Raw genomic sequence first — 27,609 nt, 5'->3', positions numbered from 1 at the left:
AAATTAGGAACACAAGCTTAGAGGAAAATTATATTTTTTAATTGCATAGGCTTAAGCAATGCAGTTCAACATACAGTTAATTTCAGTGACAGGTATATGAAAATCAAAGTCTCTCATTAACTGTGTATTTTTATTTCTTAACACAAAGAATTTTACAGAATTGGCAAGATGTATTACATTGAAAAGTGTACCTGTCAGAACATCTGAAATAGCAAAGAATATTTTAATTTATAATTTAATTTTTGTGGTGGCAGAGGTGGATGTTTTGGGCCTTTTTTAAATACTTTTCCGTTTTATACTTTCCTTACTATAGAAAATGCTATATATCAGTTTGGCAAAATATATAATTGCTATGTTTTAGTCAAAAAATCCCAGCAATATAAAGACAACAGATATTTAAATATAAATTATTTGTTTTGAAAACCATTTAGCAAAATACAGGAAAGGATGATATGCATTACAAAATACATGTGTGATTACTAAAACCTTTGAGATTCAATGCTCTGCTTTGGATGCGTGATCAAAATGACAAAGCAAGATCAGTCAAGAGGGTGCACAGGCCAAGGGGCTAAATGCTGTGAACATCTCTGCACTTTCAGTACAGCAGACACCCTCAAAATTGGAAAACGATGACCTGCTCTCTTTCAAGCTAAGTACCAGCATAAGAAAAAATAAGTGAGATGAAGAATGTTAAAAGAAAAGTTCTGAAGAAAAGCTACCATTCACACTTATGCAGTCAAATCTGAAGATTTTCACAATGCATCATAAAACAAAATTGTCTCTTGCACATACCCCTTCAGGCATTTTAGTATTCTAATTCACTCTTATTTTAAAATAGGAGACTTTATTTTAATATAAAAAATATGGCTTTTGGTATGGGAAACAGCCTTAATAATTTCCAGTGAAAAGACATGAACAGCATTTTTATTAGAAGAGTGGCTAGCATAACTCAACAGACACTCCATGAAATTTGCCATATATTATTCTGAAAGCATCTAAAGTTTTCTGTCCCTGAAATCAGTTTAAGACTCTAATTATAAAGTAATGTACATCAAGACTAAGTCCTCTCTTACTTAGTCACTCCTTGTTTAGAAAATGTCCCTTCTTCTTTTTTGTCATCTTCCACTCTAAATTCCCCATGAATTCCTTAAAATATTAACAAAATCATCATCACCCACAATTCCAAAACTTAATCCTTCATAGTAATCTTCAAACTCAGAATAGGACGCTTCATTGGGGTTGCTGCAGGACTCTCCTAATGCTTCTAGAAATGATGATTTAATTTCTTCTTCTGCAATTTTGCCTGTGAAAGTATATTTTTCTATTAAATACATTCTAAAGAAGATGAATATGTAGCATTTAATATACTTCAGGCAAGAAACTTTCAAATTTTAGCTTGCAAATATTTTTTTCATGAACAAATCCAATATTCTGATTTCAGAATTAAGTCATTGGCTCACTTATTACCACCTGTAGAAATTACTTTACTTTTATAGCATGGTAGAATTAAGTATCAGAAAACATGGGGTCAGCCAATTGCAATGAATTATGAGAACAGGAATTTTTTTTTCAAATGACTGCAAAAGCTGCATAATGCATTTGTAAACTAAAATTCTGAAGTTATCTTGTAAGAAAGTGTATGCGTACTCTAATAAAACTTTAAAGTTCTGGGAAAACTTTAAGATGGAAACTGGCATTTGAAAAGTGTTCTGCAATTTACATCTTTGTCCTAGCAATTTTATAAAGATAATACTTGTGAGGAAAAAAGTACAAAAAATATGTCATTACAGCATTGGAAAAAAAATCATATATTGTATCCCTAACCCACATGTGACTTCATGTGTTACCGCTAAAATCCCTGGCAATATTAAAAAAAACCTCTCTTCTACAGAAGAAAAAGAAAGGGTCATGACATCATGGAGACTTTCACAGTGACTAGTTTGTTACATGGAGGTATTGATTTTTAAAACTGAATACAAATATTTAAATTCCTATTTTTTCAATAGCAGACTTTAAACATTTCTGAAACTCCTGAAAAAATAATGAAGAAACCAGCATTTCCTCTGTACAGGATGACAAACCTGTCCCAGATATAAATTAGAGTTCCTTCTGAATAAATTATTCAAGTGCTGAATACATTCCGTGTCAGTTGGAATCCTTGCATATTTTGATGGAAAACAGTAAAGTGAAAATGAGAGTACCCTACTAAGTGAAAATCATTAATATCATATTTGCCACTGATAACTTACAGATGAAAGCTGTGAAATAACTGCTTACAGAGGTAGGGAAAAGAACTACTCTGCATACCGGCAGCTTGAAAAAGGGCACGTATTAAAATTGTGTTTATGAACTCCATTACTACTTATAGTTACGTTCTGGAGAGACTCATTTTAAGTCCTCAGATGAAGAAAGTTCCCCTTTAACAGCTCAAGCCTAAGTAAATATGAAAACAGTTTGTATTTCCAACCAGTTTCTGGATGTGCTATCTCTGCTGATAGAGATAGCAGATCCAGATTTCCGTAGTTAAGAATTTTCGTTAGTTTGTTAATGTGAATCACCTGCCAATACTAGAGGATGTTTCTTTGCACAGTAACATTTTCTGACATCTACCATAGACACAGTCCCAGTTTTGTTGAAATCTAGTTTCATGTAAGCCTATAGGGGAAAAAAAGAGTTTCATATTAGCATCTCAGGAAAAAAAAAAAAAAAGTGGAAAAAGATCAAATACACTTAACTACCTAGCACATACTTTTGGATCTTGTGCAATGGATGATGTCAATTTACCTATTTTATGTAGAGCACCACATACTAGAAAATCATTCCAGATCATGCAGTTTCATTATAATTTTACCTCAACAGTTTTCACATCAAATGTATGTCCCCTGGTCAACACAAAAAAAATTGTTTCTCTCCCTAATTTCTAGCTCATTCTTGGCATCAGAAGTTCAGCTGCTTCCCTTCTGCCTCCTCCAATTATTAAGATTCCCCATCATTCTGGCAGAAGCCTCCCCACAGCCTCTCCAGCACTGCTACAGCAGCTTCATTTGCATTTCAGTTTACTCAAAAACACATGCTCCATACATAAAGCTAGGAGAGTCAGATCCTCCATGACTGAAAACATGAAAGTATATGTCATTTTTCTTGATCTTGATATCCAGTTGCTACTCCTTTGGCTGGATTGTGATCAGTGTCTGATACTGCAAACAGCTCTACATTACAGTATAGACAAATAACAAGTGGCATTTCACATGTAACATGTCTCACAAATATGACTCTCACTGTTGGTTCAAAGGAGACAAGTATTACTGCATCCTATTTCAGGCACTGCAGGAAGAAAGTCTATACATGCAGATTTGCCAAAATTTGTCATTTGCCAGAATAAGGAAACAGGCTTCTGGAAGAGATCGTCTCAGGGTGCCAGACACTTCTTACATGGGACTGAACTATAAGAACAGCACATATGCATGAAAACTCAAAATAATAAAGGAATTAATTCTAGAATTTAAAATGAACTAATTTAACAATGGAACAGCATGCAGTCCACTAATTTACCTTTCTGTTGATAAACTGATCTGAAACTTCAAGAAGTCAATTTCCAGGTACAGAATTTAAGAAAAATAACCACAAAACCCAACAACTAAAATATGATGAGTGACTAACTGCAAAATTAGACTGCAAAATATTCACACTTAAAATATCTGCAATAAAACTTACTTTTCTTACAAATGTTTTCCTATATTCATTCATTTCTCCAAATATGGCATGAGTAAATTCTCCATAGTCGACTTTATCATTCTTGCTATCATCAAGAATAAGCCATAAGGATTCAAAGTCCTGCAATTTAAAAATATTTTGCCAAAGTTCTTCACTATATCCTGAAATAGAACAATTGCTATAATGGGAAATTATGGTATTCTCACAAAACCCCCCTAAACTTCTAGATCCAAACTCACTGAAAGATTTGTTAAAATAACACATCACTGATGGCCATAATTCACATTATTCAGTTCTGATAGCTGTGAGCTGCTTTTACAACATAATATATAAAACAAAGAAAAAAACCTAAGTAAAGAGCATAAACAAAATTATTTTTTTAAAGCCTAAAGAGAAAAAATGGGTTGCAGTCATACTTGCTTCTTCATGTCATGACGTAAAAAAAAAAGATTGCATGTTTTAAAATATATTTTTTTTTTTATTTTTAAGAACTTTACATAGAACTGAGTGCAGAAATGCCAACATACCATAGGGAAAAAAAAACCACCAAAAGAAAACATGCACAACCCAGGTATTAAACAATAGATTTAAGCATGGAAAGAAGCAATTCCATAAATTAAGAAAGATAATACCCACGTTTACAGTTTCAGCTAGACTCACCCCTTCAGGCATTTCCAAATTGAATAATTTTAGAGCTTCTTTCAAGGCTGCCTGAGACAGAAAACCATTTCTGTTCTTGTCTATTTGTCGGAAATACTTCCCTAAGCCTGTTATAACCCGAACTCCTCTTTTACTTAGTGTTTCTCTGAATATACCTGAGGATTTAGAGAAAAAAAAAGACACAGCATTTACCTGAAGTTGTCCACTTACTATGGAGACAATACAGAAGTAAAGAACACTATCTACATATGATAGCCATGCATTCAGACTCCCTTGTCTTTGATGAAAAAATGCCAGTCCAAAAGGAAATCATCAGCTATTTAACATCTGAGTGAAAATCATATAAAGTATGTCTAACAAGCAATATCTAATAAACTTTTTTCAAAGAGACCACATAAGGAAAGAAAAAAATGGCTACTGCCCTCAAACTGTAAAACTGCCTACTTCTGTGAGAACTGATTACATGCCATGATTTAACATACAAAGCAACTTTGGAACTACTTCAGAACAATACAAAAATTCCATTACGAGACACAGAATTGTTTCTTTATTCTACAAAGACAGAGAAACTAAAATTGAATGGGTTCTGGTAGATACAAACCTTGAATCTTCTTGAAAACTTCACTGTCATCCACCACTTGCCTGGAACACTCTTCCTTGAGTTCCACAGAGGAAGCTCTAAAGAAGTCACAATTAATGTTGATTGGTAAAATTACATGTAATATGACTGTATTCAAAAGAGATGTAGTAAAAAATGCCAACATACTCAACTTTATCTTCCATTCATATACTACTCTTGCAAACAAAATATCCAATTGCTTGAGCTTGATAGGGCACTCACAAAAGTCTTTGCTGACCAGCTGCAGATACACAGAAATTCTTTTCTAACAATATTAACTGGAATTGCCTCTACTAATTCATTAACCATGGATAATTTCTCCCATGCATAAACTCTCCAGAAGTTTAGTTCAATCCTAATCTCATACCACTGGAAGTGTTTGTTAAAGCAACCACATTTAACCACCAACAGGAAAATAACATGTAATACTTTTCAAATAAGTCTTACAATTATTTTAATCAGAATATTTTAAAAAATGGAAAACCATTACTGTCAAGTCTGAGCTGCTTGCCCACCAGTGTTTTGCAATGACATACTCCTGCTCCTGCTTTCTGAGGCCAAAGACTTATCTCTCTGCTATCTAGTAGGACTTTTCATCTCCACTTTGGGTACCTTCCATTATGAAGTCCCTAAAAGATCACCTAAACTGGAAAGTCAACAGGCACCTGCAGAGGACAATGTACCCCCTCTAGAACATATGTAAACCAAAAGATTCATGGTTTGTGACAGAAGGGCATAGCTGCTCCTGGGAACCTGCAGTAGACCTTTTGGACTGTAGCTGAACAGGATTTTCTGTCAGTAGAGTAATGAAGGTAAGAGAATTCAATTCAAGAGTTATGCACCAGGGAATAAACGTCATCATACAGAAGAAAAAGATAGACTGAAACTTAGTCACTAATGGAAAGAATACAGAGAGAGTATAAAAAGGAAATAATCTATTCCACCACAGGTAGTATAAAATCCAAAATTACAACTCATTGAGCAGCTCTTCTTTATGGTTCTCCTATTCAGAGATAACATTGGTTCAACTCCAAATTTCACAGGTATAAGATTAGCCACAAATGATAGAAAAAGCTGCTTTACTTGAATGATAGGGTTCTGAGATGTAAAATGTCTTACATAAACTAGCTGAAATTAAACTGTTTTGTGTTTTATTTCACTGAAACCTTGCCGAGAGGGAACAATTAGCACTAAGCATCATACAACTATACAGTTCTGGAACCAATTAAATTTGAATTTACTGTTCTATGCACTGTTAGCTTACTATAGCTCCTTTGCAAAGCTTTCAGTCTAAAGGGACTTTTAAGTGAATATTACCATATCTGAGAACAAGCTTCATGTGACTGAACAATTGCAGAAAGAAAATAATAGTCAAGTTCTGCTAACAAAGTAGTCTTTATATACTGAGCATATTTAATTGAGATTAAAATTATTCTCTTCCTAATCAAGAAGGGATCAAAGTACAAAATCTATGAAGAGAGCCCGGGAGAGCTGGAACTGTTTAGCCTGGAGAATAGAAGCCTTGAGGATCTTACCCTCAAGTACATATGAATACCTGACAGAAAGGAGTAAAGAAAACTGAGACAGGCTCTGCTCAGTGGTGCCTGTTGACAAGAGGCAATGTGCACAAACTGAAACAAAGGAGGTATATGATTTGTATATAAAAACATGTGACCTCAAACAAAGCAAAAGAACAGCTTCACATTTCAATTCTTTCTTTAAAATTACTCCTTACCATTCTAGGAAGTTACTGAACTACACAAAATCTTCTAATATCAATTACTAATTTCTCCTAACAACGACCTAAATAATATGGATTCTGCTTTTAGCAGTATAAGTAATAAGGTATTAGAAGCTGGATTTTTTCTTTCTTTTTTTTTTTTTTTTTTTTTTTGCTTCAGGAATGAAAGGTAATTTGCAAAGCAGTTATCAGCACTTACTTCAGATAATCCATAGCTGCTTCATCAATACTTATCACACGAAGGGTGAAGGGTTCTGCTTAACACTTTCTGGAAGGTTATGATCGACACTTCAGAAAGTCAGATTGGCTCCCTGTTGGTAAAGCACACAATGATTTAAAAATAGGTTGCGTATTTTATACATAGAGGGCAAGGGGAAATAAAGAAAAGCAGCAAACTAAAAGCAAAGAATGCTGAGAAGATTTAAAATATGCAGTAGCTCTAACTACTAATATCTGGGCAGGCTCGGTTTAAAACGTCTCCAAAACTCATGGATTTGGAAGGAGGAGACAGAGACACTGTTACTGTGCAAGGGTCTCAACCACTTGGACTTTGTGAGAGATCTGCATGTCTTAATGTCAGCCCAGAAAGCATGATTGCAGATGTGGAGATTCACAGACACAGCATCATTCCAAAGAGATACTGAACTCAGTGCAATACATTTTCTGGGTGACTTAATGATGCATATTTATTCACAACACATTTCTATCTGTAGGCTGCAAAAATACACATGACAATAAAATATGAAAATCTCAACAAGTAGCTTTATCTTCCATATCATAAACTAATCTATTTCATCTTCTGAATTCTTAGGTGGTTGTATAAGCAGTTAGGATAGGCATGTGATTAGACAAAACACACTAAAAATTCATGTCAACATCTTTTACTTTCTACATTTCTCACAAACATAGTTTTTCCTCTAAACTTCAGATTTGCAGGAGCATTTGAAGAATTTGGTGAAAACAGTCTGTACTTGAAAACTTGCTCAAGTATTTATACTTGAGCCAGTACAGCAGTACAGCAAGGTGCATTATGATTTTTAATCAGTCATCAGATTAGTTGATAGACAAAGCTTAACATTGTTTCATACACTTGCTCGAAAGAGCTGGTCATTTACATTTCAAACTGTAGAGTAAAAACAACCTGCAATTTCTTCATGTTTAAAAAAAATTTAATCATTGCTTCGAGTTAAAAAGGCCAGCAGACCTTGCAAAGATTATTTACTTTTCACAAGTACTTTGGTCTGCTTCAGGACTCCCTCCCGAGTGGATCACTTCGTCCAAAAAAGGTCTACACTGTCAGCAGTCTTGTGCCCTCTAGGGGGACAACTGCAAAGTACAGCTTCATCTGAAACCTACATTTGGAACCTCTAAAACGCAGGACAATAAAACAATCCAAACCTCTGAAAATCTTTAATTCAAAAATGTCACTTAAGGGGAATACTTTTGGTCTTCCCGGAAGGCTAGATTACAATTTACAATTCAAATATCCAAATATTACCTCAAAAAAGAAAAAAAAAAAAGTATTACATTCAGCAAAAGAATACTTGCAACGTAGAAGTCACTAAGATCATAAGCTTTTCCCCTTCTTTGTCCACGTTGATGTTGATAAACTCCCTTCTGAATGAAAGGCAAGGCATTTGTCCTGTGAAATAATTCAAAACTGAATTACTAAAACAATTACATTAATTTAAGCTTCTTGGATACAGTGAAATATGTTTTCTAAAACCCTTTTATAAGGTAATTCATCCCACCTGTTTTTTTCCAAACTGTCGAAATTCATACACAGTAAGGGATTTGTCACAGGCAAAGAAAAATCCAATTAACTCCCTGCAAGCATCATGACCATTTCTAGAAGGAAAATTGAAAAGCACTTTTATGTTTTTTATCTATATAAATCCAACTGAACCCAAACATAAGTAACATTTATTTTGGAATCAGAATGGTTTGAGTTGGAAAGGACCTTAAAGATCATTCAGTTCCAAAACCCCTGGCATAGGCTAGAACACCTTTCACTAGATCACTCTGCTCAGAGCTCCATCCAGTCTGGCTTTGAACACTTGCAGGCATGGGGCATCCACAGCTTCTCTGTGCAACCTGTTCCAGTGCCTCACCACACCAACAGTAAAGAATTTCTTCCTATATCTAATCTAAACCTGCCTGCTTTTACTTTGAAGCCATTCCTCCTTGTCCTATTACTGCACACCCTTTAAAAAACCCTCTCCAACTTCCCTGCAGCCTTCTGTAGGCACTGGGAGGCTGCAAGAGGGTCTCCCTGGAGCTTTTCTTTCTCCTGACTGGACAATTCCACTCTCTCAAGCTGTCTTCCTAAGAGAGGTGGACCCTCCCTCTGATGATCTTTGTGACCTTCCTGTGGGTCACTCCTAACGGATCCTTCTCAGGCTGGGGACCCCAGAGGGGGACAGAGCACTGCAGGTGGGGTCTGACGGGAGAGAAGCAGAGCGGCAAATCCCCTCCCTCGCCTTGCTGGCCTTGTTTCTCTTGGTGCAGCCCAGGACATGGCTGGTTTACTGGGTGCAAGCACACACTGCCAGATCACGATGAGCTTTTCATCCACCAGCACTCCCAAGTTCTTCTCCTCAAGGCTGCTCTCAGTATCCATTTTATTTCCAATGTTGCATGCTGTACAATTTATTTTTTTAAAGAGCTCTTTGACTATTTTCTCTAACCCACCATGAAATTCAAGTTATGGACTTGGTCACGTGTTTTAATTCAATATTCCATTCTCCATAATGCTAAAAAAAACACCTCCTGAGGCTTCATGTTTTAGTATGCCAGTGTAATTTTCACTGATTAACTAAGGATTACATACACCAGGACTACTGCATTCACTGAGGTATATGAAAGTATGTTGCTGAATATTCAGCTGTGTCTAACAAGTATACAGCTCACAGCTGCAGAAAAGCATCACTTTCAAAACTGAAAAATATGTTTATGCTACCACTACTCAAATCAGAAGAGTTTCAAAGACATTCCAAAATTTAATACATAAGGAGCTATGAACAGGTTGCAAAGCCATTACTACTTATAGTAATTGCCACATCTAAGATGAGGCCAAAATAATTTTAATCAACTGAGATGCAACAGCTAAAAGCAGTATTTCACACAGCCCCTGTGGTAACTATCCTGAGTAGAGCTATGGGTATAATGGTAACATAGCACTGCTTACAGATCTTAACATTGCACAGTGGGACTGTAAAGCCACTATCCATTAGCCACATCAAAATTTGTACTACACCTGGACACCCACACACACTTTTTTCTTTCAACATAGGGAGGAGAAACATTCAGTGCAATTAATCAGTTCAAGACAGTAATCCTCATTCACAAATTCAGAGTATTGAAAAGCCTCACAAAATTTGTGATTACCTTGATATAATCCTACTATCAAAGCATAGTTTTTTGGAGAGCATGTTCTCAGTTAGTCCTGATTTGGTCCTTATTCTGTGAAAATAATGCAACATGTTAATGATACCTATATGCTCCCAGATAAATGTTACATAAAACTCAACCATTTTCAAACAGCAAAAACCATGAAATACAGTATCCTTGGCAACTGGCTGAGGAGATGATCCTTTGTAGTTGAATTAGAAAGCAACTTAGAGCTGTACAGTGTTCTGTTATTATATAATATGAGAGTACATTCACAGAGAACATAGATATGAATGAGAAATTTTGTTTACATACACTTATGTAAAGAATTAACCTTTACCTCTACCACCCACCACACCTCCATGAACCAATGCATTCTCTTGCAAAAATACCCAGGTGGGGGCATTTTTATCCACATAAATATTTTATATTGGCTCTATTACTAGTTCCAGAAATGAAGATTTGTCTGTGTGAGGAAGGTAAGAAATTGAGACTGTTTTTTAATTTTTTTTTTCCTTTTTTTTTTTTAAATACAAAGATGACATTTGATGAGAAAGACTTAAGAACGGGATGTTAAAATGCACAAAGCAGAAATGCTTGCCTGAATGTTGACAAAAACAGAACAAAACTCAGACCTGCAGATTCATTTAATTTTACGGATCACAGTGTTTCCTCAGGTATTTTTTAAGTCCTTGGAGCGACTAGTTCAATGCTGACAGTCCAGGTAGGTAATTTAAATGCCAATAGGGTTAATTATTGCAGCAGAAATGAAAACATGAAAGAAAAGTATGATTATTGTGAAGATCTACATTAGCCTTTACAGATGCATATTTATGCAATTTATGAACCTAAGGATAGGAATCTCTGAAAGGATTGCAAGCATCCAGCCACTTGGAAAAGGCTGGCAAATCTTTGTGATGAATAATGTCAACATAAGCTTAACAATGTTCTCCCAGTTTTTATAAATTCTATTGATCAATCATAATTCACAGAGAATTCACATAAAGAGGTCCCTGTAATCTCACCAGGCAATAAAAATCACAGAAAAGCTACAAAAAAGGCCTCACGTGAAGCTCGTGGATCCAAGCCAAAAACAGAACATTTGGAAAAGCAAACAGAATTCACAGAGCTATAAAAAAATATATATAGCAGAAAATTTATTTTTATAAACTTACTTTGTTTCATGGAGGGTCCTTTTTCTAAAACGCATTGGTGCCATCCCAGCTCCCAGAAGTCCTTGAGCTTCCTTGCAAGAATCAGAACGTGTGGACTGCTCTGGATCACTTATAACAGCTCTGACCACAAAGAGCAGGGAGAATCCCTGTTACTGTCAGTATGGCTGGATTTCAGGTCTTACATGTTTTTATGCAGGAAAGAAAACACCCAAGAATAATATAGTAATACAATCTTAGAGTGATCCATTAAGCTTGCATAAATTTGTGGGCCTAATTTTTTGTTTATTTTTACAAATTCTTAAGTCTATTTCATAAAATCAAACATATGCAATAATATTCTGGCAGTGCACTGCTATGTAGTTATGTTAAATGCAGACAGATATTATTTAAAGTATATTTTATATATCTTCTATAAAATAAATCTTAGTATTATGAAGGCTTGTGGGGTCTTTCATAATTTCTATTATTTCTGTAAATATTCCATCAGTGATATTCTTTAACCATGGCTCTCCCTCCAATATCAGTGATATCAGCTACTAGCACTGGCCAGTGACATCAACTCAGAATCACAGAGTAGCCTAGGTTGGAAGGGACCTTAAAGATCATCTAGTTCCAACCCCTTGCTGTGGGCAGGACACCTTTCACTCGACCAGGTTGCTCAGAGCCCCATCCAATCTGTCATCCAACAAAACCTTTGGCAGTTCCTCCCTCAAAGTGCTAACTGCACAGCTGAGAAAAAAGGAACAGATTAACTGGGTTTTGAACATTTTGAAATTCTCTGTATCAGTTCAACAAGTAAACAAAAGAAGAGAACATTTATAAATAAATGAGATGCTTGTTATGCTATTGAAATGGTTATCAGGAGGGAAAAAAATAATTTTGCATGGCTATTATAGTTTTCTAAACTTGCTCTCTGATCCTTACAGATACATCTTTGTACACATCAGTTACACTGATTTAATTGCAAGATTTGCTCTACTAAAAAAATATTCAAAATACCTTTGTATTTCCTTAAATAGCTTTTTTTCATGCAACAGTTTTGAACTAATCTTTTCCAATTAACATCCTATTATCTGATTCCAAATTGTTTAGAAGTACTGGCAGAGTTATATTTGGAACATAAACAGAGAGATTTTTTAAATTAAAACTTCATCCTGATGCAGCTGCAGCACTACTGAATATTGTTTTGACATTATCAACAGAGGGGTTCAGAGTAGGAGAAGGAAGACATGGAAAAAATAAGGCAAAGCAGCAGAAGGAGGATAAACACAGAATGGCCATCCATGATCCAAGATGCACAAAGCTGTACATTTAATGCAACACCAGTAGTACTAAAACACTTCAACATAACCAGCATATTTTTAAGATCACCTCTGTAATAATCTTTAAAGGGATATGACACAAGCCAAGCACTTGTCTGAAAACTGGGGGTTTCAACCTTGTATAGTTCCATAATTTTAATCCTCAGGATTAAAACCGGAATTTAACATTGTGTTTCATGACAGTCTTACTTCCCCCGGGCAACCTTCTTGTCATGTCAGCTTTTAAATAGTGTAAAAGTGCTAATAGACTTTCAGACAATATAGGTAATTTAAACTGCCATTGTAACAGACACAAATAAAACCTAAAATGGTGAAGTGCAACAAAATTTCAGCCTCAAAATCTTAGGATTTGATGGGCTGGAACACCAGTGCAGATGACTCCAGAGACTGTAAACTATGCACAGAATGCAAAATAATCTAGACATAACCAGAGATAATGTCTTGTAAGTATAAAGTAACATGAAACTATATTAAACTAGCTTGCATCTTCTTATATTGTCATAACCAGGCAGCTTGCATAAAGCCCTGAATTATTAAAGCATGCTTAAAATAGAGGGATCTTTCTGCAGAGAAGCAATGCTCTCTTGAAGCTAAAGGGATAGCAATGAAGGCAGGAGACCTTACTGTACAACCTGGACCAACTCAGCTTATAATAGTGCCTTTTTCCTACATGCCAAGCATTGGTATAATACTCCTTTATGCCTGAGAGGTGTTGCTTCAGTATTAATAAAGGATTAATAAATATTAATAAAGCTAAGATTTTTAGAAAGGACAATAAATATTGAGGACAAGTAATTTATAAGATCAGGCATCCATGTATTTTCTTGAGGTGCAACAGGGCTGTTTTTGAGAGCTAATGCTATTGTACAGACCTTAAAAGAGGTTCAAGCATAAAATTAGGAATTATTTCCAGAAAAAAAAATAACATACACTTGGCACTTGGAACTGATTTTTTAAGTTGCATTAAAAAGCCTTTCACTTAAAGAATTTTTGCAAATAATACTACTACATAAGACTTCATATGATTTGAAACAAAATGATCAAAACACCTCTTAAGCAAGAAAAGACAAACACGAATGGATCTAAATTATTCTGTAGGGAAAATTGAAATTTTACATTATAAATTCATTTACCTACATAATTGATCCACCATAACTTGTTCTACAACAGCCTGTTTTCTCCTCTCTGCAGCAACATCTTCCTGCAATGAAAAACTGGCTGAGAACAAGTGAAATATATAATAGCAGGCACTTCAAATCACAAGTTACCCTTTAAGACAGCATTCAGAGGTCACAAATTTACCCATGTCACAATTAATATTTTTTTACATTTTAATAGAGTCTATTTGCATAAAAAATAGACATATAATATTCTCTGCTACACACTCAATTTGTCTGTGCATATTAGTTGTAATAAATATGAGAATTCTAGCATTTAGGTTTACAGACAAAATTCTTATTTCTGTACTGTTTCCAATACGTTCTGTAAGTACAATAGAGCCTTTGGAGAAAGGCTCTATTGTAAAAAAATTTTACACCTTAAATTTCAATTGAATATTAGGTCACTGAATGACCTAATTCTTCCATTCTGCTCTTAGACAACAGCTCTACTATGAAATTACAAAAATGCCTAGGGCAGAGGCAAACATTGAATTTGTAGCAGCTCTCACTGCAGAAGTAGTTGCTGTTGGTCCCTAAATATGAACATTCAGAGGAAACCAATCTTCTTCAGAGGTTATACATGAAACCTATTGGCAATGGGCTGTGAATCAAAAAGTCATGGAACAAACTGAACTGGAAAGGACCTACAAAGAACATCAGGTCGAAGTCCTGGCACCACACAGGACCATCCCTGAGTCACACCATGTACCCAAGAGCATTGTCCAAACTCTTCTTGAACTGTCAGGTTTGGTGCTGTGTGCACTGCCCTGGGGAGCCTGTTCTGGTGCCCAGCCACCCTCTGGGTGAAGAACCTTTTCTTAATACCCAGCCTAAATCTCTCTTGACACAACTTCAGGCCATTCCATCCTGTCCTGTCACTGGTCATGAGAGTGAAGAGATTGGTACCTGCCCCTCCTCTTCCCCTCATGAGGATGTTGAAGACCTCAGTCTCCTCCAAGCTGAACAGAACAAGTGAGGCGATCATCTGCTCCTCATACGGCTTCCCCTCAAGACCCTTCACCATCTTTGATGCCCTCCTTTGGACACTCTCTAATAGTTTAACACCTTTTTTATATTTTGGCACCCAGCACTTGAGGTGAGGCTGCCCCAGTGCAGAGCAGAGCAAGACAATCCCCTCCCTTGCCCCGCTGGGATGCTGTGCCTGATGCACCCCAGGGCAGGGCTGCCCCTCCTGGCTGCCAGGGCACTGCTGGCTCTGTTCAACTTGCCATGGACCAGGATCCCTTTCCATGGCACTGCTCTCCAACATCTCATTCCCCAGTCTGCCCTCACATCCAGGGTTGTCCCGTCCCAGGTGCAGAATTTGGCACTTTCCCTTGTTTAACTTCATGTGTTTGGTGATTGCCCAGCCCTCTGATTTGTGAAGGTCTCTCTGCAGGGCCTCCTTGCCTTCGAGAAGTCAGCAGCTCCTCCCAGTTTTATATCATATGTGAACTTATGTATCCCTTGTTCAGTATCCCTTCCAGTCCTGTGCCCAATTATTTATGAAGATTTTGGAGAGCACAGGGCCTAAGATGGAGCCCTGCAGAACCCCACTAGCAAATGTTCATCCCAAATTAGAGAAAAATCAAGAGAATTTCTACTTTAACATTTGACTTTTCAGTAATGACTATAGTAAAAGGACATATTAACTTTGTGTATTCTTGAGCAAAATTTTCACGTAGATAAAATGAAATGCCAGCAATTGAGGCAATATATACAAAATGGAATTAATACACATGCAGTTACTACTGCCAATTTTTTCCTGTATTCTACCACTATCAGAAGCTGGACCTAGGAGAACCTGAGATGGTCCTCAAAAGACAGAATGAGTCAGCCTGTGCTGACCATGAGTGCTAATGAATAAAAAAAGGGTTCTGAAGAGCTTCAGTAACACCTTGCTCAGACACCTGCTGGCTCTATTTTAAAGCATGGCAGCTATAGAATATCTTCTATTTTGTAGTTCTGCACACCTCCCTTTCTCAGGGCTTTCACTGTATTTGCTTTAGCATTGAGTAGTTACTCTAGGGATACTTCAAGACTTTTTTCCATTATCTTTAGCCAATAGTATAGATTTTTTAATTTATTCTAAAAATAAAAGCTTAAGTACTTCCACAAAAGATTTTCTTGACATGAAAATTAACACTGACCTCAGTAGAGCAACATCTGCATTCATTTCAACAAGACTAGAAATCAAATAAATCGTTGCAATGATGCAAAATTCAATGCATAGTGATGAGCAAATAAAATTAATTCAAATTACTATTTACTTTAAAACATCATAAAATTTATCATGGCTTATTATTCCATGAGAAAGTTAGAATACATAACCCTTTTCAGCAATCCCTTCAAAAACCAGTTATAAAAGCCATCACTCTACATATGGAAATACTGAATCATGCAATATCAAATCAAGGTTCTTCATCCCTGTAAATGATCCTAAATTCAAGGCCTCAGATGGGCAAGACCCCTATTGTTCAGTCCCAAAAACAGTAAAATTCACATCTATATAATAAATTAAAGAAGTGTATTGGGTACATCCATGTAAGGAAAGTTTTAATTCCCCTCTCTGCATGCTACTGAGTCCATGGTGATTTCCAGACTTTAGGGCTTCCTTCTTCCTTCAGAAAGGATCTGACTAAAGACCAGAGCAAAAGCAATTGAAAGGAGCAGCTAAGGGAGCTTGGGTTTGTTTAGTTTGCAGAACCAGCAGCTATGAGGCATTCTGAAGAGAAGTTATAAAGAAAAGAGAACCAAACTTTCTTGACAAAAGCCAAGAGTATAACAGGAGGTAAAGGTTACACACTGGGCCTTGGGAGGATTGGTGTGGACAATAGGAAGAACTTCCTCACACAGAGAATAGCATGTCACATGAAGATGTTGCTTAGAGACACTGTAGAAGCTCCATCCCTAGAGTTTAAAGACACAGGCACAGTTGTTGCTGACTTAATATAATACTAGCTGATGGAATTATGGAATCCGTGGACCACTGAATACAGGCTCAGCTAAAAGCTACAGATCAGAAGAAATCATAGAATATCCTGAGCAGGGAGAGATCCACCGGGATCATCAAAGTCCAACTTCTGACATTGAATGTATTATGTTTAGGTTCACTCAACTACCTCAGTCATTCGTAGTTGTATGAATGTATCTGTATATATTACTCATAATTCGTGTTCTCATTTATATCAGTTACTGCATAAAATACAAACACTGCAGATAAGATTTAAAAAATGCTCACTGGATTGCTCAGTTCAACTCCCATTGAGAGAAATGTTTAAACTCACATGATTTCAATGGGTGCAATTGCATACTAGACCCAAATCTCCGAAGGTATAACTTCTGTGGAACATCTGGGAAGCCATTCTCCACATCGAGGTGGTTAGCAGCACAATACCAGTCCAAATACTTACAGCTTCTGATTTCCTTATGTTGTGCTGCATATTATATGGTTTGTTTGTATAGCATTGTTGCAGGAGAGCTTTCTTATCGAGGGTTACAAAATCATAGTGTCCATCTTCAAGCTGTGTACCCTACAAAAAAATACATTCTTTTGGTAACTCAAATGTAATGAATTGTAATAAAAACAAACTAAAAAACCCACACATGTTTTCCTCAACAATTTATTTTAAAATACTACTTTCTTTTTTACTTTTTAAAATGTCTACTTCTTCTACTTCATGCTAACTAAAAGATTTTAAGTCTAGCTTTCTACAGAAACTGAACTTACAAGGAAAGATTAGAGAGCAAGATTTGTACCTTTTGAATACTTACCAGTTTTAATTTATACTGCAATAAATAATAAATTTTAAAAATCTCAAAATACTGTATTCCTACAGGCTTTGTGAAAAAAACAGCAGCAAGTCAGAGAAAGCAGACTTTAGTATCTCTGAGGATAAGACAAGAACTTGTCTGTTTTCTGTCCTGCACAGGAACAGCCAAGTGGAAGCAGAGGATTTGCTGTTAGGTATAAAGCTCAAAGCTCACTGTAGAGATACTGCTTTGTGACCAGTGAAGAAGCTAAATATAGCCTAGACAGGGAAAAGCCAAAGCATGCTACTGGTCCTAACAGACTTGTAAACCAGTCCCAGAGCATTACAGAAATGTTTTGTACATGGATAATATTAAAAAAAAGGATACAGGAAGTTTTGACAGAAACAGTTTTAGCAATCTCCTCTATGAGCACCTTTATGGAAAAGAGAAGTTGTTACAAGTTCCATGAATCAAGCAAAACAAGTGTATTGAAATATTTTTTTATTTATAAATCTAATCAGGTAGTGATGATATCTAACACACAAAAAAATGTTCTCATAGACATTATATTAAAATCTGTGAGAAGAATAACACACATGCTTCTAGTGCTTAGCAAGTATCTGGAACCCAAAATCACCAGTCCTGCTTTTTCTCTCCCAGCATACATTTGCCATCTAGTTCTTCATTTTCAGATAACTTGGCTCCTCCTGTAAGTACCCTTTAGATGGGCTTGCAGTAGTGCATATAAAGAAGTCACTCCTTGAAAAACGGATTATATGAGTGTCAGACCAGTACATCAGAGTGGAATCATTAGAAAAGGAAAAAAAAAAAAAAAAACCCACAAAAAACACAAAACACCAAACTATAACAAATCTCCAAAAGAGAAAATCTTATCTGCCACTAAACATAAAACCAAACCTCAAAATAAACTCAACTTTTTTTTCATTCACCTCTTATTCACAGAATGTTTATTAATAGGTTTTTTCAGGTGCTCCTTTATCTGATCACTAGAAGCACAACTATGAAGAGAAAGCTCTTTTAAAGCTGTCTGTGATATGTGAAACAATCTTTCTTTTGAAAAACCTTCCCTTTTCATTCTACTGAATATTAAGAAAGTAAATTCAGTAAACTCATTGTTATTCATAATTTTCTCTGAAAAGCAATGAGCACAATATGTTCTATCAACATTTGCATACTTAACTTTCCATTAGGATTCTTAAATGGTCATCTACCCTCAGCAGAATTTAGCATTCAACCAGTCCTCACAGCTGTTGCTTACTTAGGTTTCCTGCTTTCTTTTACCTACAACGATGCACCTTTCCCTGTTCAACCACTCTCCTCCACTATCTCTTCCAAACAAGATGAAAGTTGGGGTTTTTTACCCCTTTGTTTTCCAGTTTCTCTCCACTGATCTACCCTTCTTTCCACCTTAATTTGAAAACACAAAGGAAAACTGGCAGAATTAGTACCGCTTGCAGTCCAACTGTACTGAATCTGAACTGTACAACATCAAAGCAAAAAGTACAGATAATACCTTTTGTTATTTTAACCCCATATTCCTTTCCATTTTCAGTGTTAATAGTTCTCTAAGGAACAGGTTAAATCTTTCATTTCTCCTTCTTCAAGTCCTATATACAGTCCCAATTTACAGAATAGCAATTAAAGTACTTCTAGATTTAAAAAAATAAAAAAGCTTGAGTGAATTTCTGGTTTTGGAAATAACACTTTACCAAGATCTTCCTGCTGTCTCTCCTCTTCTTATAGGCTTTAAGTTCTCCCTTATCAATCATGCTAATCTTCAGGCTCAGACTAGAGGTGCACTAGGAAGGCCAGTGTTACTTTCTTTACCAGGGAACACAACCATACATAAATTCTCAGAGCACTTCAGTTTCTCTCTCTGCAACAACTGAAACAACGTTCCTACAGATTATTTCCTCCTCAACATTAGATGCTTAAATTACATGGTTTTATTTCTTTAAATAAAAACATGAAATAAATTACATACATGTGCAAACCTTTCCAAACAGTATAATTAAATAGAGATGTACATTTGCTATTTAAAAATGCAATTTCTACTTTGCCAGCTACCTTTATTGAAGTGTCTGGACACTGGAGGTGGTCTTTTTTCTTTCCTGCAATTCTCTGAGGATGTTGCTTATATTCTTCCTTCGTATCTGCTTCATACAGACCGTGCTTCGGTTTGGGTCTGTCTGTGAGGGATGACAGCTTTTCTGGTCTTGTCTTCTGCTCCAAAACAGGATGTTAAAGCAATGAGTAATCAACATAAAAGCCTCTGTCTGGTCTATTGAATGCAAATAGCGTTTTTTTAGTTCCTTTCCAGTATAATGTCTGAAACTTCTTGACACGATGCTTCAAATTAAGAAAAAATGCAAACAGGACTGCACATTCAGGCTTAATTTTCATTGAGTTCTTCAAATTCTACCATTTTTAAATCTAAAACACACTCTCAAATGGTTTTACATTACTTTTAAAAAAGAAGTCAGATTCAGTGGTTCTGCCTTATAACATCACTAAAATGGAAATTTTGACATTTGATTTTTGGATGGCTGAAAATAGACGGATGGATGTTTTTTGGTCAGGAGTTCTAATACTCTTGTATGGCCGATGAGAACTGGCACACTGTTCCTTAGAACAACATCAGCTGCACAGCTGAGTACCTTTCTAAACTTACACCCGTTTCAGAGCTCCGCACAACAGAGGCTGGCATCAGTAGAAAGGGCAGTAATGACAGAAGTCCAAGATTCCATTCTCTTCTGTCTCCCTGAATGACTAACACCTTCAATATTTAAGTTATATTCCTTCAATGCTAACAAAAAAAAAAAAAAAAAGTAAGATGGCCTTCTCTAGCATCTCTACTCAACACTTGCAACTTATCTTGCAACAACATGTTACAGTCTTGCTCTAGAAAACCATTTCTCAAAACCCAAAAAGATTTATGTTTTTGAAGAGCCAACTTTCTCCTTCAAAACAGGATTCACATCCCTTCCCTGGTTAATTCCTGAATTATAAGAGTATATTTAAATTTTTCTTCCAAAAGTGGCCTATTTTAGGAAAATTTACTTACACAGTTACTGAAGAAGCGGGAATCTATCTGGCTCAGGGAAAGCTTGGTCAGAGCCCCAGAAGCAAGAAATGCAGAAGTAAAGGCCTCTCAGAGAATGCATTAAAATATTTTAAAACAGCTAAAAAAAAAAAAAAAAAAAAGAAGATGGGGAGCAAGTCAGGCAAAAAAAAGGGAGAGAGGAAGAGAGAGAAAGGGTAAGGAAACAGAAGCTACATTCCAATACTTTAAGCGCTCAGAATTTAAGACATAATGAAGGCAGAAAGGAAGCAACAAGAGATAAAGGAAAGCAGAAAAGGGAGACAGACCCTGAGAAACAAAGCCCTACCAAACTTCTACTAGCACTCCTGCAGTTTGACAGTGTTATACACAGGAACTTTGTTTAAAAAAATGCAAAGCAAGCAGTGTAATCATAAGCATCCAGACCCGAAAAGGCCATAACAACAGAAGCATGTTTGCACTGCACATTTACAAGGCAGTAGAAAGGAAAATAACCTATCTGTACTTACATGTTTACAATTACATCTTGAGACATGTATAAACACCTAGGTATTCTAAAAACTTCTTAGTACATTATTTTAAAAAGACCATAAAAACATTTACCATTTCAGTTTTTACTTAAATGAAATTGTTTTTCAAGTACAGAAACCATTTGCTTATATAGGGAAACACAAAATAGTGATCTTGGCAGATTCACCTTGAGCTCCAGCCAATCTGGAGTTCTGCCTTTCAAGTTACTATATTATTTGTTTCAAGGAGCACAGGTTATGTACAAATTAATTTAAAATTCGTTTTCCTTCTACTTAAAATCCTGGGGGTTTTTTTAACACTCATTTGGATATTTCTTAGGTTTACATAAGTTAAATATTTTTGAAATAATGGACTTTTAATCAGTGTAATTTTAATAATTTCCCCAATAAGCTAGTTCCTGTCACATAAAAAATTATAATATATTATATTTTCAGACCATATACCATAGTACTGAACTGATAAGACTTTTTGTCAGTCTGTATTTTTTCAACTTCTTTACCTCCATTTTGTTCTGACACAATTTTCTAGACACCTATTTAAAGAAAAGCAGGAAATAAGATGTATCATGATCAAAAAAAATTTGTGACATTTAATTTGTTCACAATTAATTCAGATATAAGAATTCAAAAGAACTCTTTCCCTGCATTCAGGAAAGTGTAATAACTGAGTAATTAAATTAACTCTAAAAACTTTTATAGTGGATATTGATCCTGAACAATGTTGCACTGTACTGTAAATCAGAATATTAGCATCTAGGCTCCTGATTTTCCTTAAAAAGCATGTAAGACTAGTGGTGATTAAGTTTCTTAGTCATCCATGAGGGGAAAGATAACATGATGAGGAAATTCTAACAATAAAAAGACCATCAACAAATTAGACGTAATTCTAAAGTTTATGTCACAGATCTGTTTTAAAGAAAACAGCCCTAAGAAAAAACAAAAACATTAAATGGCTGCAAGTAACTACAAAAGTTTTCTTTTCACCAGAAGTAACTACTGTGCCACAGAAATAATACTGTTCATAAACATGTATTTTGTCTTCAGTCACACACTCACTACTACTAATCTTTGTTATTTCTATTAATATAGTTCTTAAAAAATAAGTACAACAAAAGGGTAAGTGTATCAATCAACAAAAAGCTAAGCTATGTAATAAAATATTTTTTTCTAAATATTCTAAAGAATCTCAGTAAAAAAACTTTGCTAAAAATATTTTGGACCAACAGCACCTGGAGATATGAGCTTAACCAAAAGAACTTACATAAAAAGAAAATATATGCATGCTTTTCTAAATTACTGCTAAAGGGGTATATTATGAAGATATTTGTAGTGACAGACTGACATGTTGATGCTGTGCATATGGAGTCTGTAATGACGTTCTCCACCCTGAAGATGAATCTAGCTGGCACCTATGAGAAGACCTTCCAGTGTACGGTATGTAAGAGTCCCCGTCCTAAAATCACAGGAAAAAAAGGACAAGCAATCATAATTGTTTTCTATTCAGAGTGATACTTTTATAAATTCCTGAAAAATGTGAATTCTAAAAATTTATTGAGACAAAAGTAATTTACAATTACCTCTTCATCAGAATCTCCCAGCCTCCCTAGATCTAGGCATGGCACCCTGCAGGGAGTTAAAACAATTTTAACAGCAATACATTCCCTTATGTTTTAACTACAATAAAAGCACTGCCTATTAGTTATTATTAGGTCTTTCACAAAAATTTCCACGAAACTGGATATGGCCTACTCAGCAAATCTCTATTAGCCCCTCTTGCTTCAGCTCAGCAAGGGGCCACAGAGCTTCTCTTCCCCAGCAGCAGAGTACCCTGGCAGCTGAAAAGGATCCCTCTTTACTCCCACATTGGCTTCTCTTGCCTGCCCAACAGGAGCTACCGCAACATGATCATAAATGAGGGGTGCCTTACTCTTGTCTTCTGCAGCACATCCATGTCAACATTCCTCAATAATCAGTCAACAGAGAGGCAAAAGGGAAGCAATCTCTACTTGGGATGCAAATCTTCTGACCTTTCCATAGGAGATTAACACAGTAGAAGACAACCATACCTCAGTATTTTGTTCTGCTTAAAGAAATGAAAACATCTCCAATTCACGAAAGCATCTCTGTGCCTTCTGCCTGTACTCCAGGTATATTGCAGAGCACCATGAATACATTTTTTTTTTATATTTTACCACCAATATATGCAAGCAACTCTGTTATATCTTCTTGGAATAAAAGAGTTCTTTATCTTACAGTCTTTTTTATTAGATAATGACAGACAGTACACAGAAATTGGAATGTTTTGACTTTGGTTGGAAGAATCAAAGGTCATAGTCACAGACACTTATAAAATAATTACATACATTAGCTCTAAGGCATTTCAGTAAATAAAACTGACTAAACTATCAATCATGGTCCTTGGAAGAGCAGATATTCCTCAAGTGCCAAAGTCATTATAAGGTTTTAAATTTTAAAAGCACAAACAAAATTTCCCATTACTCATAAAAACCCTTCACAACAGTTTTTCTGTAGTTTTTACTGTAATACTTCAAAAAGCAGTCAATAGCTAAAATACCATTTTTCTCTTTTGCAGATACATTAAAATATTCAAGAAAAACAATATATAAATATGTAGCTCTGAGTAACACCCTCTGAAGAGGATGGAGCCAGGTTCTTCTTGGTGGTGCCCAGCAATAGGACAAGAGGCAAAGTACAGAAACTGATGCACAGGAAGTTCCACCCAAAAAAAACTTCTTCAGCACAGGTGACTGAGCACCGGAACAGGTTGCCCAGAGAGGTTGTGGAGTCTCCCTCAGTGGAACTACTCAAAAACCATCTGTATGCAATCCTGAGCAATGTGGTCTGGGATGACCCTGCTTGAGCAGGGAGGTTGGACCAGATGGACCAGTGGGTTAGACCCAATGTGGTCTCTTCCATCTTTACCCATTCTGTAATTAAACCTCCACTCAGCCAAACATAAATCAACTTGATTCCAAAGTAAATAATACATCAAATATTCTGCTCCAAATATAAATCACAGAAAACAAACCTATGATGATAAATTTCATGGAATGTTAAGTTGCACGTCACTACAAATGCAAATGCATTGAATTAATAATATACACAATTAAACAAGCTGATCAGAAATAGAAGCAGACTTACTCTGGTGGGCGAGGACTGTGTGTAGCCTGTCTATTTGGTCTCCAACTCTAAAAGAATGACACATTATTACATACCTATGAGATCCAAATTAAAATACATAGTTCTTCATTTTCAATTTCTCCTTAAATATTTAAAATTAGAGGCTTAAAGTATCTGTCCAACATACTTGACTAAGACATTACTAACAAAGGGAAAGAAGCAAAAACTTCTCATTGAAAGCTAATTCTTACACATCATGAGACTAGCAGACTGAATATTCATCATGACAGGAAGACTTCCAGCCATTAAGAATCTAGACAGCATCCACATCAGCTATTAATAATACATTAAAAACAATGTGTGCTCCTGAGGCTTTTTACCATCACTGCTCACAAGGCTTCAGGTCACATTGTCCTTGTTGGGTGGGAACCAACCCTTAAACCAAAACCACAAGACTGACAGCCAGCTGGCTCACAAGGAGCTAGCTCAGATCCCAAAGAAACCCTGATATTTGCTGTAACTGCTTCAGCTCAGCTTTACTATAGCAGTTGTGATGACGATTAGGTAGTTCGCTTTATTTATTTTGCAAGGCTGAATAGCACACAGATCTCCAAACTCAACTGAGCAAGAACACAGCAAGAAAAGAGACTCGAGCTAAAGCATCACCTATCCCCCTATGGCATTTGAAAACAGCTAGCAGCAAATCCATAGGGCAGGCTGCTTGGGGCAAGCACAAAGTAACAATTCACCCAACTGGCCTCCCACTCTGAAAAAAAAAATTTGTTTGGGAACGTTCAGAACCAGGGCTAACATTTTTGCTTTCACACTTCTCAGCTCATAAATCTCAGCATCACAGCCTAAACTGAGCAGAATCCTATTTCCAGCAGCGCTCGAACATCCTTCACCATCTGAGAGCGAGCACAAAACTGTAACTCCTTTCCTGCCATACAGCCTTGCAGCTGCTCCCGAAGCAAAGTTCGGCAACACTACCCTCTAGTGACTCCAGAACGAGCCCGGGTAGCCAGGTTTGAGAGCCCTCCCCACGTAAGGAGCACCGCCACCCTGTGGTCACCTACCTAAGAGCATCAAGGTGTCAAAAACAAGGCATTACATCCCACATTTATCTTTTTTCTGTACTATTTTAACTGTGGTGAGGCAAAGAACACAGCTAATTCTAGATGTTAAAGCCTTAATATAATTTCTAGAAGTCAACAAATTAGGAAGAAAGCAAACAAAAAACATTGTGAACACTGGGGTGAAGCACATGATTTCAGCATAATTTTAAATTAAGATTTACTTTTGCAAACTACCAAAAATTATGTGGACTAGAGTCAAAATTTGTAGACTTAGTTGCACAAGAAAGAAAGAAAAAAGGAATGAGAGATTAGAGGGAAAAATGACATTTCTTTTCTCTTACAACCTACACTAAATGCCCCAAATGTTCTTGTTGTCCACAGAAATTTAATTTTCAAAACTTTGGTTAAAACATTAACAGTAACATTATAACATTGATGTATTAACGTTTACAAAAGGTCTTTTTTCATTCCAAATCAAACTGAAAAGAAGACCAGCAACTTGGCAGTCAAACTCCAAAAATTCCTAATAGGGTTATGCAACAAATAAGGAAGTAAAACAGGTGCTTGGGGACTGAGGGAGGATTAGCAATTAACTTTTGTTCATGGACATAAAGTACACAGTACCTGTGAGAAAAATCAACTGTTACTAACAATATTAATATTTACCTTAGCAGTAAGGAAAATAATGGCCCTCAGAATCCAAGATCATACTTGTAGGGGCTATCAAAAGCTAGCCTTAACGTTTCTACTACACTGAACCTGTGAGGGTTGCACACCTACCCTATTTTGAAGTGTAGACTACTAGGAATACCTGGAAAATATAATTTCCCTCCATACTGAACACAGAGCAGTGAGATTCATTTTTCATGTAATCTTAAAATCATGCCTTTTCAAATTATATTTTGGAGGCTGTTTTACTTTACCGCTGTCTTGCAAAACAAAAACACAGACACACCTGTTGCCAGTTTCACTAACAGCCAGAGACAGCACACAGTATATGTTCAAGCCTCTGTTGCTCTTAACTGCAAGTACTAGTTCATTCTTAAATCCCACACATTCCAATTAAGTACTGAGAGCAGCAGTTATTCTTGGATAACTATTTATATTGGAATTTCTCACCCTCCTTTGAGAAACTGTCATACTAAACTATCCCATTCCGACAAAAATAATTTCTTTAAAAGGTGTCTCCTCTATAGAATGCATTTTAACCTCAAACTAAGAACCTTCTGAAGTATGATTAAAATATTTTTCAAATGTCAAAGTAAGGAAGAAAAACAATCACAAGCCTTCCATTGACTACCTGACATTTCTTCCCCCTCAATGACAATTCAATCTTCTTTTGAGGGGATGCAGCAACTCCTCTAACTTCCAAATCCATGCAAGTTCAATGGCTGGCAGCTTTCAGAAAAAAACTGAAAACCAGAAAATACTATTGAGAAAAATGTGCAATTTTTTATCTAAGTACTTCTCGGGGGGGGGGGAAGTTACTGCATTAGAAGGAATTTTGGTATTGTCTTCAGCCAGCTATGAAATACTGTTGGTTTCTCTTTTTCACAGCCTCTTAATTTCAGACTTTTACTACTAATGCTTAACCAGATTCCCGTTCAAATTTATGTTTTTGCCTGAAGCTTAACTCCCTCTTTCCCTTACACTTATCGATACATTCTCATTCCAGTATTACTAATTTGTTACCCCTTGGCAACATCAAACCTTTTGTACTCCCCACTCACAACCGCCGCCTGGCACTCCAGCGCCCTGGGAACATTTCAGGAGGGCGGACGGGCCGTCCCGGCACGCTGCCAGCCTCCCAGAGCTCCAGGGCGACATGCCACCAAGCATTCCTGCTCTGCTGGCTTCTCCTTCCACGCAGCCAGTTTTGAACCAAGACCCCATCAACCAGACACTCCATTTTCTAACGAAAGGCTGACGGCACTGAGCAGTTACCACTCCCAGGCACCTTTTCCTTTCCCGAGCAGGAGCGGGGCTGCGGGGCGTGCTCGGAGCCCCGCACAGCGCTCCCAGGGTACGGAGGATGCCCGCGCCCGGCCAGGAGGCTCTCCCGGAATGGAGCATCCTCCCACCTGGGGGCGCGGAGGGGAGACAGCGTTCTTAATGGTTCACACGCTGAGACTGCTTTTATCAAACAGCAATGCCGTAAAAGGCGGAATAAACACTATGAGCTCAGCAGCTCCACGGAAATGATGCATTTTCCCAAGAGAGGCGCGGGACGCCGGCGGCGGGGGCTG

At 36.6% G+C, this 27,609-nt stretch overlaps 2 protein-coding genes across 2 annotated transcripts; both read right to left on the bottom strand.

Moving 5' to 3' along the window:
* Positions 1-23: 23 nt before the first annotated feature.
* LOC121339509 (calcyphosin-2-like) lies at positions 24-22,595 on the bottom strand. The gene is given in 16 exon segments (XM_041411328.1): positions 24-1,303; positions 2,559-2,655; positions 3,715-3,834; positions 4,375-4,529; positions 4,976-5,052; positions 6,934-6,985; positions 6,988-7,045; positions 8,283-8,376; positions 10,122-10,196; positions 11,300-11,419; positions 13,755-13,822; positions 17,195-17,314; positions 19,623-19,778; positions 20,227-20,361; positions 20,620-20,737; positions 22,489-22,595. Coding segments are annotated over 14 exon segments (1,404 nt in total). The 5' UTR covers positions 20,263-20,361; positions 20,620-20,737; positions 22,489-22,595; the 3' UTR covers positions 24-1,127.
* Positions 22,286-27,417, bottom strand: LOC121339508 (calcyphosin-2-like). Its single transcript, XM_041411327.1, has 5 exons — positions 27,321-27,417; positions 26,664-26,775; positions 24,309-24,355; positions 22,724-22,769; positions 22,286-22,599 (listed from the first exon to the last, which is right to left on the bottom strand). The coding sequence occupies exons 2-5, from the start codon at positions 26,739-26,741 to the stop codon at positions 22,459-22,461; spliced, it is 312 nt and encodes a 103-aa protein (XP_041267261.1). The 5' UTR covers positions 26,742-26,775; positions 27,321-27,417; the 3' UTR covers positions 22,286-22,458.
* Positions 27,418-27,609: the final 192 nt, after the last annotated feature.

This window comes from Onychostruthus taczanowskii, unplaced genomic scaffold (assembly GCF_017590055.1).
Source record: "Onychostruthus taczanowskii isolate IOZ18803 unplaced genomic scaffold, ASM1759005v1 scaffold35, whole genome shotgun sequence".
NCBI lineage: Eukaryota > Metazoa > Chordata > Aves > Passeriformes > Passeridae > Onychostruthus > Onychostruthus taczanowskii.
This window is presented reverse-complemented; position numbering and strand designations above follow the sequence as displayed.

Bases quoted from the DNA above. Each gene is read 5' to 3' on its own strand.
- LOC121339508 (XM_041411327.1), bottom strand. From the start codon at position 26,741: ATGGATTTGGAAGTTAGAGGAGTTGCTGCATCCCCTCAAAAGAAGATT. The intron at 22,770-24,308 runs GTAAGTCTGCTT...AACTCCCTGCAG, and splicing joins CACAGTCCTCGCCCACCAGA to GGTGCCATGCCTAGATCTAG. The intron at 22,600-22,723 runs GTAATTGTAAAT...CTGTGATTTTAG, and splicing joins TGGGAGATTCTGATGAAGAG to GACGGGGACTCTTACATACC.